At 32.3% G+C, this 14,196-nt stretch overlaps 1 protein-coding gene across 17 annotated transcripts in view; it reads left to right on the forward strand.

The window, feature by feature from the left end:
* The window catches only part of LOC115213920 (liprin-beta-1), a 488,566-nt gene that overhangs the window by 455,000 nt on the left and 19,370 nt on the right, over window positions 1-14,196 (forward strand). For 15 of the 17 annotated variants that reach the window (XM_036504518.1, XM_036504513.1, XM_036504519.1 and 12 more), the window contains 3 exons: window positions 17-134; window positions 7,145-7,264; window positions 12,712-12,862. In XM_036504518.1, coding sequence (XP_036360411.1) covers window positions 17-134; window positions 7,145-7,264; window positions 12,712-12,862 — 389 coding nt within the window. The remainder of the gene's footprint in view (window positions 1-16; window positions 135-7,144; window positions 7,265-12,711; window positions 12,863-14,196) is intronic. The other 2 variants (XM_036504521.1, XM_036504524.1) reach the window with 1 other exon arrangement.

Below are 14,196 nucleotides of genomic sequence, written 5' to 3' on the forward strand. Positions count from 1 at the left end.
TTATTATTTCCTGCAGCACAATCAGAAATTGCAACAGACGATGAAGATGTCATTGGGCGCCATGGCAACGTTCACAATAGATTACACCACACAGACAGTGGCAGATGGAAAGGTTTCAAACGATTCATCGGCAGGTAAAAAAAAAATGCTCCTGAAACATTTTTTTATTGTTTTTAAATTTTTTTTTTTTTTTTTTTAAATTAAACCACAAAATAATTTTCCTTTTTGTATGTGTGTGCAGTTCCTTTAAATATTACATCTTAGCACCATGCTCTGCACTTAAATTCTGCAATCTCCCTGTGTCTTGCATGGACTCAGGATATTCTAAAATTTCAACTGCAATTTTTACAACTTCAGCAAGCTATTGTTACTTGTAATCTTATTCTTCTCATTAGCAAGTTTTCCTCTACTTGACAACTAAAGAAATAATCAGACTTTTAGGAATTGTAAATACTTCAAATTATATTACAATTCTTTTTTTAAATACTTTTTTTTTCTAATATTTAAATCTTGTATCGTACATAACCTTTCGAAAATTTTAACGTAACTATCATGTAATGTCTTTAACGTGTTATTGCTAAATTCTTTTTTCAAGAATATGTTTTAATTAATACTTATTTTATTGCCTTCCAAGATAAATGCTTTTACTGGCAGGTTTGTAGCTTTGACTTTAAATTAAAAAATTTCAGGGAAGTTCATTTTAACATAGTTCTCTCTTTCCTACATTCAAACAAGTATATTTGTTCATTTTTATGTCCATTTTTCTGTGCTAGATGAACACATTGAGGCATTGTTTTACAGTCGGTTGTTCTTCTTCTTGCTAATCCTTGCCTGTTTAATTCCACACTTCTTTCAAAGCGCAGAGATAGTAAATGATTCGTTCACAGAAAATTGTCAAGATTCACCATTCGTAGTAAAGCACAGAATGTAGGCCTTCACACAGACACAAACATGTGCACACACATATACACATGCGTGTGCACACACACATGCACATTGGACTTCATAGAATTGTCATCTACCAAATTCACTCACAAGGCATTAGTCAACCACAGTCTACAGAGAAGTCACTTGTCCAAGGTGCTGTGTAGTAGGATTGAACCAAAGGCCATTTAGTTGAGAAGTAACCTTCTTAACCTCATAGCCATACCTGCACTTTATACATCACAATTTCCAATTGTATTTCTAAATCTGTGTATATGTTTAGAGATTAAAGTATTCATAGTGTATTTGTGTGACAAATTATATGACCTTCATATGATCTTGATTCAGTTTGACTCATTAGTACTTCGTTTAGAACAGAAATTATACTTATGAAAATTATAGTACTATTTATGTAACAAATCTGTCCTCTTGAAAACTTGAAATTTTTGTATGCATTTTAAGTGATATGTTCTAATAATCTGACGGAAAGATTAGGTTAATCAAGTCATTTATAATCCTTATTATTTCTCTATCTATTTTCCATACCTGTATGGGTTAGGAGAATCCCACCACTTCACTACCATCCATCTCATTGTTAGTTAAGGAAATTGTGCTATTATCATTTCAAATATGCTTTTCCCCAACAACATTTTAGTTCATTCTAAAACACTGTCTTGCAATTCAAAATGTCTCATGCCTTTAACCCTCCTCACATTGAACACCAGCAAACCTCCTCCTTTCAACATCTTCCTATGCCATATACATTTATTATCTGTGTTCTCTTCCAGTAAGGTGGCAAGCTGGCAGAATCATTAGCACGCTGGGCAAACAGTATTTCACCCATCTTTATGTTCGAGTTCAAATTCTGCTGAGGTTGACTTTTCCTTTCGTCCTTTAGGGGTCAATAAAATAAGTACCAGTTGAGCACTGGGGTCAATCTAATAGACTTACTCCCTCTCCCTGAAATTGCTGGCCTTGTGCCAAAAGTTGAAATCTATCTTCTCTCCCTGTGATTTAGTATTCCTTGTTGCTCTTTACTTTCTTCCATTCATTCCAGACCTGTTTTGTAGCTTTTTCTTCTCTATCCACAGTGGTATTCCAACATCGTGTTACTTTCCATTTAGCTGGTGCCTTGCTCCTGCTACAGATCTGGTCTGTATCTTTCAGCAAGATTTCTGTCATCTCATTCACTTCATCATATGCATCATCTAGAATCATTCTGAAAATATATATATATATATATATAATTGAGGGATGCTTTAAGTTCCTTACTTTCCTTCTCCAGACTCTGAGTTCGTTTAAGTTTTATTTTGACGTCACTAATTGGTAGCAGAGGCAGATGTTGACTCCAACAGTTCTAGTCAAGGCTACCCTTTCACTCTGAGTAAAAACTTAATGTGAAGAAGACACTTTAAGTCCTTGAAGGTACCCTCTGTTGTGCTGGTACCTTGAAAAATAAATGCACCCAGTCCACACTGTAAAATGATCAGTGATAAGAAGGCCATCCAGCCTGTGAAACAATGCCAATTTCATTCAAAGCTCCAACTCAGTGATTATAATATATTTCAAAGTTAGTTACATATCTGTTTCTAATTAAATAATTATTTCCCTATATGTAATTACTTAGTTTCAAAGTTGGAATGTCTAAGTAGAAAATTGTAGAGTGAGGACTTGCTATAATCTATGCTTTATTTTTCTGAATTCCACACAAGTAAAATCTGTGTTGTTTTCAGTAATTAAGACATTTCTGTGTTGCATGGCTTTTTGTTATTCGGATGGAGCATGTATTCACTCCTAATGCTTGTATAAAACCATTGTTTTCAAATGATGGTTTTATAGAAGCATATTTTTGAAACAAAACCACAAAATCAAAATATTTTCATTTGCTTGTTTTTTTCTGTCAGTGTTTTGATATTATTTCATCTAACAAAAATATTTCTATCTACAAGGTACAATGAGAACTTTCATTGTATTCTTTTAGAATAACAAAGGAAGAAATCTGTTTATGTTTTATGAAAAATAACACTTTCTTTTGCTTTTCAGTTGTGTTTTTCAAGAAACTCAAGGATATGAAATATGTATATATTATTTCATCTAGGTGGTCATCATAGGAATTCAAATCACTTCAACTTCTGTTGATATATAGAATCTATTCTGCATTGACCAAATATAGGAAAAACAATTTACCCATCATCTTATGTATGCTGTTCCATACTTTATAACTAAACATCTCTTATCTAATGTGTTTGATGCAAACTGAATTTCTCTACTACTGATCCGTATAGAAGATTTGTATGCCACTTGCCTCTTTCTATACTAATATTGTTGGAAAATGAAGTAGATGCATTTTTGGTATTTACTTCCCTTGGCATCTTGTTACAAAGCTATTGTTAAAATCTCATCATTGGTTGCTGACTTGTGAAATAGAAAGAACAGTGTTCTCAAAATCAAATCCTGACAGGCTTGGCTGAAGTTTTTCATTAGCATCAAGAAAGTATACAGCAATAGTAACTAAATAGTTGTCTTAAATAGGCATATATATATATATATATATGTCTCAGATCAACATTTTATACATATGAAATAAGCCTTTATATCTTAGTTGGGGTTAAAACGATGGCTAGTATTTGTTTGACGATGATGTGTAATGAAGAAATATTGTATATTCGAGCAACAGCAATAAATTAAAGATATAAATTATTTTAATGCTTTCGACAGCCAGTCATAATTAACAAGAACATTAATAATAATTATAATTTTGTCTTGCATTCAATACCAGCAAGGATTTAAATTTAATTTCTAATAATCAAAATCTTTTCAAAAGTTATGAGGCTTCTTCTTGTTAAACATAATTAAAAAAATCACAGAAGTTGACATAAATCAGCTGTGTGAGCTATCACTTATTGCTGTATTTTAAACAGAATTATACATTTCCTCAGTGAATAGCGACCATATATGAATATGTTTCCAACAAATTTGTTGCGTTGAACTGATATTTTCATTTGTTTAGTTATCAGTGAAGTATTAACCTGTTTACTATTCTCTAATCTACTAATGCTTCTTCAACTTACACCGTTAAGCTAATCACAATAATTACGTTTCACATTGATATTAGTAGTAATAATCTGTAGAGATTTTTACAGCTGAAATCTAATCGAGAACATAACAGTATTTTAATCTAACCGATGATGATGGTGGTGGTAGTAATAATGATAATAAATATAATATGATAACGATAACTGATGATGATAATGATAATAGTAATGATCATTATAAGTTTAGAACTTATGGTTCTTAAATGAGAAATGGTAAAGGTAGTAATAATTTGATTGAATTGAGGATTGATTGATTGATGATGCTGTGAATGATTGTATATTCATGTAATTTGTGTGTTTGTGTGCATTGTTAGAAACATCATTTAGTTTCCATCATTTTTTCTGACCATAATCAAAACATTCTATGCTGGAATGCTTCTCTACCATTGACTGTTCACAAGAGCATTTTTACTGATTCAGATATCATTTTAACCCATTCATTAACTCTTCTCCTACCCTCGAGGTTCATTTATTTCTGGGTCATTCATGCTATGTGCAATTCACCTTTTTATTTCATTATCTACATTTCTAGCACCTTGCCCATTATTTACTGTCAGTTTAATTTAGTGCTCTGCCCGTAATAGATATCGCTCTTTCACTCTTGGTTGCTTCCTCTAAGTTATTTTTACCCCAAAGGAATCTTTATATTCTATCCTCATACGTACATGTGTAAACATGTACATGCGCAACACATCTGAGCATCAATGAAATACTGTATAATTAAAAAGCTAGAAGATAGTAAAAATCTTTTATTATATAATTTTAAAACATATATATATATATATAACTATATGGTTATTAAATGAGAAACAAAACTGTTGCAAAAATTATTGCCACATTGGTATGGGTATGTTCAAACTATTTTATGTTGTGGAACTAAAAATATACTGTTTTTAATTGTTCCATATTTTAGATTTCGAAAACTATCCCATATTCTTTACTTTATCACTATATTACTATGATCATTTACCGACACTCATATTTTATATATTTTCACATATAATCAAAGATGTATTCATTATTAATTATTCCCCCCCCCCCACTTCATATCTAAAGTTAATAGAATGTAATCACTTAAAATTATGATTTAAATTTCCCTAATTAAACAGGGACCAACGACAAAAATGGTTTCTCTGTATTTCAATGTTAAATGTAGGATCGCTTATTCAAGTTTTAGATTATTTATTGGTGATACACCATTATTTGTATTAAACCCTTCACTCCCTTGGGAGCAAAGACCATTGATAACTTTTCTCTGCTGTTCTTGACTCTGAAAAACATTTCCCTGACAGGTGACCTTCTGCTCCCAAGTTTTGTTGGTTTTGAATTACCATCAATACTTCTGTAATCTTGGCTTGTTTCTAGGTAGGGGTGTTGGTCTTATGCAAGCCCATTTTTAGCTCTATGAAGACCTGGTCCATATTAATCTGGCCTCTATCCTTTGACCTGTCCAGTATGGGTGGCCCTACCAGGAGCTTGTGCTCTGCTAGCATAGCTCTCTGGGATCATTGAGGTACCCAAGCTACCACACCACAACAAGGACTGGACCTTGTGGTGATGATATGTCAGTGATTACCTTAGATTAATACTAGTTTTAGTCCTACCACTACATGATATCAAACTGTTAGACCGTAATGTATATGACTCTTTAAAGCAAGATTGGGACTCGTTTAAAAAGAGTATCGTTTGTTATATACTTTTGATAACAAATTCAAGTGATGAGACAACAACATCTAATTACTTTAGAGCATATTGCTTGGTTGTTGTTTTTAACGTTAAGATAATTTTGAACTCGTCAGCTATCGGTTCAAAATTCATTTCATATTTCCTGGACAATAAATGGACACATGTGATTTAATCAATGTTTAGGTCAATCGTAATATTTTTATAAAATAAGTGTCACGTGACTAGGAAAATTTAATTAAGCACATTAATTGGATGAAATAGAACAAGAGACTAAAAATTATTATTTCATGTGGACAGTTAATGAAATGTGAATTTCAACAAGTCTCTCAGTGAGGTAAATTCCAAGTTTGTAATATATATTCAAAAGTAATGTGGCATATTTTACCCTTATCAACTCTTGTTACTCTAAATAAAATTAAATCTATCACATATTTAATATTACATTTAAATATTTGTATTCAGTGGTGCATTTAGACATACTCTTGATTGAGCGCTTAACATAGATTACCCAAAGAAATAGGTATATTTACCCTGTTTATATGTATGTGAATGTGTGTGTGTGTATATATATATATATATATATATATATATATATATATATATATGCTATTTTCAGCATGGTGGTATCTCGTAGATACCCTAATTTATAATTTTAATAATTATTACCTTGGAAGGTTATTTTTCCCATGCTGGCCACTTGATAAAATCATTATTTTATTTTAAATTAACGATCTTATCCTTATATATATATATATATATATATATATATATATATATAGATTACATACATTATATCATACCTTGATACTGTATGGTCTGAGACCCATCACTGACAGGCCCCTTATATTAAATGAATTGTTAAACAGTAATGGTATGCAAATTAGTAGCTCCAGTTTTCTTTAGCTTCTGGATTTGTTGAGTATATAAACAGAATGGCTATTTGTTTCTCTGGCATTGGTCAGTTTGATAAGAGCGCAATACAGTTTGAAAATTGATTAAGGCTGTTCATCACTTTTTTCAATCTACGGAGAAATAGCTAAATTTTCCCTGTTTATTCTATAGGTTACATATCTAATACACTGATTTTGTGTGGTTTTTATAGAATGGAATACAGTAATAGATATTTTACATCATACATGCTTTAAATTTAGTACTTATTACAGCCAAATGTTGATGTAAATATTCAAACAGTTGGTTTAAATCGAACCAGGGAGTTTATTTTAACAGAAGGAAAGGAAAACATTCAGATTTTTTTTCACAGTTTGAGTTAAAGTATTTTGGGTTGGGCCTCTCCAGCAGTGGTGACCAGTGATAGTAGTGGATGAATTAACCAGTTTTCTTGTGATCAGTCAAATTCTGAAGACTTCCTTATGTTGGCAAATGCTGGAAATAACAACAAGCCTTTGGATACCTATCGAAGAAAACGACTTCTGTTTCAGATTAAAACGAAGCAGTTCTCAAGACTTTGATGGTGACATGAATGAAGAATTTAGGCGTGGAGGTATTCGGGCTACAGCTGGGGCACGGCTGGCCTGGTCGAAAGATTTAAAAATAAACCAGTAAGTAAATGTTTTCTCTTCCCATCTGGTGGAGTCCTACACCTGATGTTCATTCCAGTGGTGCTAGTGCATGGAATGCATTCATGCCTCCATTTATTTTGATTTAAAAACAAAACATTTCCCGACCCACCCTTTTCCATTAGTGCTTCTTATTTCTATTCAATTGTCCTTTTTTCCCCCCCAAGGTTTGATCATGGGGTGTTAACTTTATTATCCACTGGAATTATGGAGGACTAAAGATTTTAAAACATTGATTATTTTTTTTTCTTTCAAGCGAGTAATACAGTAATACAATTTTTATGTTATCTTTTTTCCTCATTCCTGCTTTATTTATTTATTTATTTATTCATTTATTAAATTTGTATATTTTTATGGCATTGGAATGCTTTCTCCATAAATTGATGGTAGAATTTAATTTCTAAATTTCTAAATTTCAAAAATTTATAACAATAACAAAAATAATACTAATGTAGAAAAAACAGTAGTACTATAACTTTCTTACAACAATAATGATTGTTACTTAAGTTACTAATTAATGAAATACATTTTTCCCTGTTTTTCCACAAACAACTTTCAATGAGAAATTTATAAAAGTCAGATATTATTGTCTATAATCTGAGTGGGGTTGGGTGAAACCTATTTTTTGCAGTATTAGTGAATAGTGTCTTTTAGTTCTTTCATAAATTAAAAAGTCTGGTAATCTAATAGAGCCAATCTGATTAACAATACTTTATATTACAAAATGGTCTTGTACATCAGAAATAAGTTAAATTACTTCTTATTGAAAATATATGAAGTCCTTCTTCATTTGGCTTTTGATTTTAAGTAACAGGGGTCTATTTCATTCAACAGTTTAATAATAATAATTAATATCCCTTTGTAGTAATATTAAGTGGTTCATATTTTTTAACATCTCATATTAGTTGCCATATTAATTCTAACAAACTGCTAGAATATAACAACAGCTGTATATTATACTGGTTGATATACTTTCCAGTTACAGATTTGTAATTCCAAACAAATCTGTGTGTCTGTGTATATGTATATATGTATATATATGTACTCATACACAAATGAAAATATGTAGTCCAGTCCGTTACATGTAATAACTTGTTAGTGTGTTTCTGCTCAACTTTACTGATGTAAATTGAATTTCACAGTTGTTCTCAATCAATACAAGTTTGTTTTAGCTCACCTTAAGGCCGTTTTAGTCTCAATTCATTTTTTTTTTTTTTTTTTTTATGATTTACAAGTCAAAACTATTAAAGGGGGAAATAAATAGGAGAAAAATGCTTTTCAAAAGATATTTCCCTCATTTTTCTAATCCATTTGGGGTTTAGAGCATGACCCTTTACCTTCGGCTAAAGAGTAAGTAAACAAGAAATTTGAGCTGTGCTTTTTAAAAAATGGTAACTTTATGTATGGCTGTTGCTTGATACTCTGCTAGTGGGTCTCAATCCTTATTCATATATGTATGCATGTACATGGCTTTCCTCCAAAAAAAAAAAATATATAGCTTCTTACTTATTTTCAAACATACATGTCTCATGGATTCTGTTCCATTTATTAAATATTTCAACTTTTCATAGTTTATTTGCTATCATAGATGTCCACTCATAAGTTTTACATATCCGAGTGTGTTTATGAATAGGTCTCTGCTATTTATCTTCAGTTGTTTACTCACCAGATTGTCTACATGTGTGTAGGTAAATGGCAAAAGTTTAGAAACTGGCACAAGCGAGATAGGATGTGTCATGTGATTCAAGCTAAATGTTGTGTTCAGTTTTTTTATTATTGCATTGTAAACATTTCGTTACACACAGTTAGCCGTATATTCTTTTATTGAAACCGAAGAGAAACTTTGTCAATGTGAATGTTAATATGCATGAATGAAATTTGCACCGTAGAAATGCAAAATGTTTGTGTGTCAAGCATGGTAACATTTAAAGTTCACGAGAGTGCCAACAGAAAGGTATTCTTGGAAGCCACTAGTGATCAACTAGCTACAAAGAAATGAATCTTACTTGTGCTATTTATCAGATTGTTGTGTCTAATCTCTCTGTTATACATGTGTGTATATATATATATATATATGTGTGTTTGTGTGTGATATATACACACACTCATGACATATTTCTAAATCAGTTCATTTTGTAATATTGTAACATTCTGTTTATACACGGTCTGAAACATATATATCTTGTGCAATGTCTGCTTTTTTTAGAGGTTATGACAATTAACTTTCAGGGTTTTCAACTCTGGATGTTAATTTAAAGAGACTACAACAAACAAAGTCTTCACTTAATCTTTCTCTGATTTTTTTATTTGCTGCATGGAATGTTTTTCCCCCCTTATGCTTGTGTACAAACCAAAACTTCACATTTTGTAATCTAACTATCACTGCTCCTTGTTGTCTGTGTTCTGTTCTAATCAATATTGAAAATATTTCATCTGATTTTTATTATAAAAAAAAGATTGTGTAGCACCTTTGTTTTTGGATTTGTTTCCATGTATGTTAATGGAATCAATAAATGTCAAACTTGGCTCTCTTTTTTGCCCCTATACACACACATACATACACGTTCACATGCACACACAACAGTCAATTTGTTGTATTTTTCCATGAAGCCATTTTTGTTTCGTTAGCCTACCACAGTGGTTTTAGAATTGCTTTTCAGAGTCATTAGCAAACTGTTATATAATTACTTCTCATTTATCCCAATTTTATTTTCCAACTTTTATTTCTATTCTGAAGTACTTATTCCTTTGGATAAAATAGCTACCATTATTATTTATGTAATATTTAGTGGAGTTTTATTCTTCTCATGATTCACCCTGAGTCAGTTGAGCTGGTTCCAATTTCGGAGTTTCGGTGGGAATACATGTTCACATGTAGTCTTGGTCACATGGATACTCACTTTGGAATAGTGTAATCCATAGCAGCCCATCTTCCTGTTGATTGTCAACCATTGCAGAGGATTCACTGACCAAATTACTGCTACTTATCAAAACTGATGTAGTCTGGCTTCAAAGCAAGTTCTAGAGACATGCTTTAACAGAAAGCTAAGGGGTATCTCACTCCCAGTCGTCTTCCAGCATGCCAGACGCTGACCTAGAATTTATGAGGGCACATACTAAGTTAGTTATATTGCTTGTAATAAACTTAGTATTATTACCATTAAGTTAGGGAGCTGGCAGGAGCATTAGTGTGTCAGACATGCTTTGCAGTATTCCATCTAGCTCTTTATACTCTGAGTTCAAATACCACCAAGGTCGATTTCACCTTTCATGTTGATGAAATATGTACCAGCTGAGTTCTGAGGTCAAAGTAATCAACCAGGCCCCTTCTCCAAATTTCAAGCCTTGTGCCTATAATGGAAAGGAGGTCCCCTGTGCCGGTGGCATGTAAAAAGCACCCACTATACTCTCAGAGTGGTTGGTGTTAGGAAGGGCATCCAGCTGTAGAAATTCTGCCAGATCAAGATTGGAGCCTGGTGCAGCCATCTGGTTCTCCAGCCCTCAGTCAAAATCGTTCAACCCATGCTAGCATGGAAAGCGGATGATTATTATTATTATTATTATTCAGCAGATTGACAGAATCAGTTGAGCATCAGGCAAAATACCATAATACCAGATCATAAAGAGCCATTAAATTATGATTCTGTGTTCCAAGTTCACATTCCACTGAAGCCAACTTTACCTTTCGTTCTCCTGAGGTTGGTATTGTAAAGTAACTGTCAAATCCTGTAATCAATATTATCAATTATATTTCTCCCTTAAAATTTGATGCCTCATGTCTACATCAGGAATCAATATTAATCAATATTATTATTGTTAATACCTTTTAGCTACAAGCCCAGCTAATGCTTCTAAATGTAATAATTTCTATGAGATAGAAATATTTAAAATTTTGTTTTAAAGAAAGACATCTAAATCTCACTCAACAAAGAAAAGTATAAATAGTGTTAAAGATATTAGCATTCTTGCATTAACACAAAATTAGTAGACTTGTAGACCACCAGTTATCTTATGAAGATTAAAAATGATGGATGGCAGACTCAGTGGAATGCCAAGCAAAATGCTTAGTATTTAGTTACATCCTTTTGCATTTTGAGTCTAAGTTCAGCCAGAGTTGACTTTGGTGTTCATCCTTCTGGGGTCAGTAAAACAAGTATCAGTCAAGTTCTGAGATCGAATTAATTTATTGTACCCTCTCCCTACTCTTCCCAGTTGCTCAGTGATGTAAGAAATTATTAAAATCATTATTAATTCTAAGGACAACACGGTAAGCTGGCAGAATCATTAACATGTTGGACAAAAGGCTAAGTATTTCGCCTGTCACTACATTCTGAGTTCAAATTCTGCTGAGGTTGACTTCGCCTTTTATCCTTTTGTAGTTGATAAATTAAGTACCAGTCAAGCACTGGGGTCAATATAATCAACTAGACCCCTCCCACAAAATTTCAGGCCTTGTACCTAAAGCAGAAAGGACTATTAATACTAAGGATATGGTGGCAAGCTCACAGAATCATTAGGACACTGGGCAAAATACTTGGCAGTATTTTGTCCATCTGGACGTCCTGAGTTCAAATCTCACTGAGGTCAACTTTATCTTTCATCCTTTCAGTTTTGATGAAATAATTGTCATTCAAACACTGGCATCAATGTAATTGACTAGCATGGTCACCCAAAATATTTCAGGCCTTGTGCCTTATAGTAGAAAGGCTTATTATTACTAAGGTTAGCAGATTTGGTAGAATGCTTGATAAAGTCCTCTTTTTGGTGATTATATCCATTTACATTCTGAGACTTTGGATTTCATCCTTCTGGGGCCTGTAATAAGAATTAGGATTGTTTAAATTGATTATATTGTTCCCACTTAATCTAATGCAGAGGTAATTTAATATTGGTACTAATACTGAATAGGAAGATTAGCAGAATCAACAGATTATTGAACAAAATCTCATGTGTATTTAGTTCTCACCCTTTATGTTCTAAGTTCTAATCCTATTAAGGCCAATTTGTCATTCACCCTTCTGAAGTTGATTAAATATGTACCAGTCATATATTGGATTCAGTTAAATTGTCTATATTCTTCCTCCTTAAATTTTGGTTTGAAACAATTATTATTACATGAATATTTTTATATAGATATGATAAGTTATATAAGAAAAACATACATTTTTATTAAAACAGAAGTTTTTTTTTGTTTTTTTTTTTGCAATACTAAGTTAATATATAGTTTAAATGTGTAACAGATGTGTTAGTGTATTTAAGTAAGAAACTTGTATAGATGCTGTTTAATGATAATGCTGTCAAGCTAACAAACATTATATGTAACTGAATAAACCTAGATTCTTTGATTTAGTGATTTTAAACATCATTTTTATTACAGTTTTTGGTACGTAAGAAAACTAATTGACATATACTTTTATTTCTTTTTCTAGTGATTCAAATGTTCCTTTTGAGAGTTGGGATAGTGATCGGGTTGCCTCTTGGCTTCATGAAATTGGCCTTGACATGTATGTCCATGAGGCACGAAGATGGATCAGGAATGGAGAACAGCTGTTAAATGCTACCCACCACGATTATGAAAAGGTTCGTAATCCAGTGTGGTTGTGTTTAGTATCTAGTTGCTTAACAATTCTGAAATAAGGGAAAATCTGAAGATTTTTCTTTTCTTTCTTTCTTTTTGATGTTAAGACTATGATGGAACAAAAAGATTGAATACTTCATGAGTCTTAAAGACCATGTGTGATAAAAAATTAAAAAAACTATGTTTCAAAATCGCCCTTTTGATATCACTAGTCATTGTCATTTTAATGTCTGTTTTCCCTACTATCATGCCATGAAACACATGAAATATATTAATATGTGGTGGATTGTAAACTGTTTGTCCAAAATATTATTCACTCTGTAAAGAAGCTGACAAAATACAGTCATTAGTTATCTCAGAAAAAATCTGAAACCTATACCATTCAAACATTTGTGAGAAACAGTCTGGCATCGTAATAACCCTGCATTAGAAGAGTCATGTGATCAAATCTCTGGAATAGATTGAAGAAATTTGATTTCATCTTTCATAGTCAACAGAAAAGATATACTCTACTAGGAAGGAGAGTTTTCAATATTTCATTGTTTGATGCAATGAAACCAACATCCTGAACTGTATTATAAAAAGTAAAAGTGTATTTAATTAGCAAACCTACTCCTGATGAGTTTTTGTTACTACCATAATTAAATACATTGTCTACCACTTTTAATGATTTAATGATATTTTTTTCATTTTAGTCTCCTATCTAAGCATAAATATGCAGTCCTTCTCTTTTGGAATTTATTCTCTTCATGCATTACTAGCAACCCCCAACCTTATTCTTGATTCCATTCTGTGAAGCCTGACATAAGATATTGGTGCACTATTTTGTCTCTGAAATAATAATAATGAAAAACACTCCAAAGAGAAATTAATCAGATTAATGAATGCAGCGAGACCTCCCGTTCTACAATTTGAAATTGCTATGGAGAAAAAGAATTTTAATTTAGAAGTTATACAGCTTTAAATGATTGGGTAACTTTTATAGATATAATTTGATTAATCTGGGGAGGAAGGAAACACAAGAATAAGATAGACAAACTCTAAATGTAATTGTAATATGTCTGTCTGTATAAAGACAAACACACACAGATGCTTGCATGCGCGCACACACACACACACACACACACAAAACTAGCACTCTGTCAGTAGCAATGATGCATGTTCCACTTGATCCAATCAATGTAACAGCAGCCTGCTTGTGAAATTAACATGCAAGTGGCTGAGCACTCCACAGACATGTGTACTCTTAACATAGTTCTCGGGGAGATTCAGCATGACACAGAATGTGACAAGGCTGGCCCTTTGAATTACTGGTACAACTGATTTTTGCCAGCTG

This window comes from Octopus sinensis, linkage group LG7 (genome assembly GCF_006345805.1).
Source record: "Octopus sinensis linkage group LG7, ASM634580v1, whole genome shotgun sequence".
Lineage (NCBI taxonomy): Eukaryota > Metazoa > Mollusca > Cephalopoda > Octopoda > Octopodidae > Octopus > Octopus sinensis.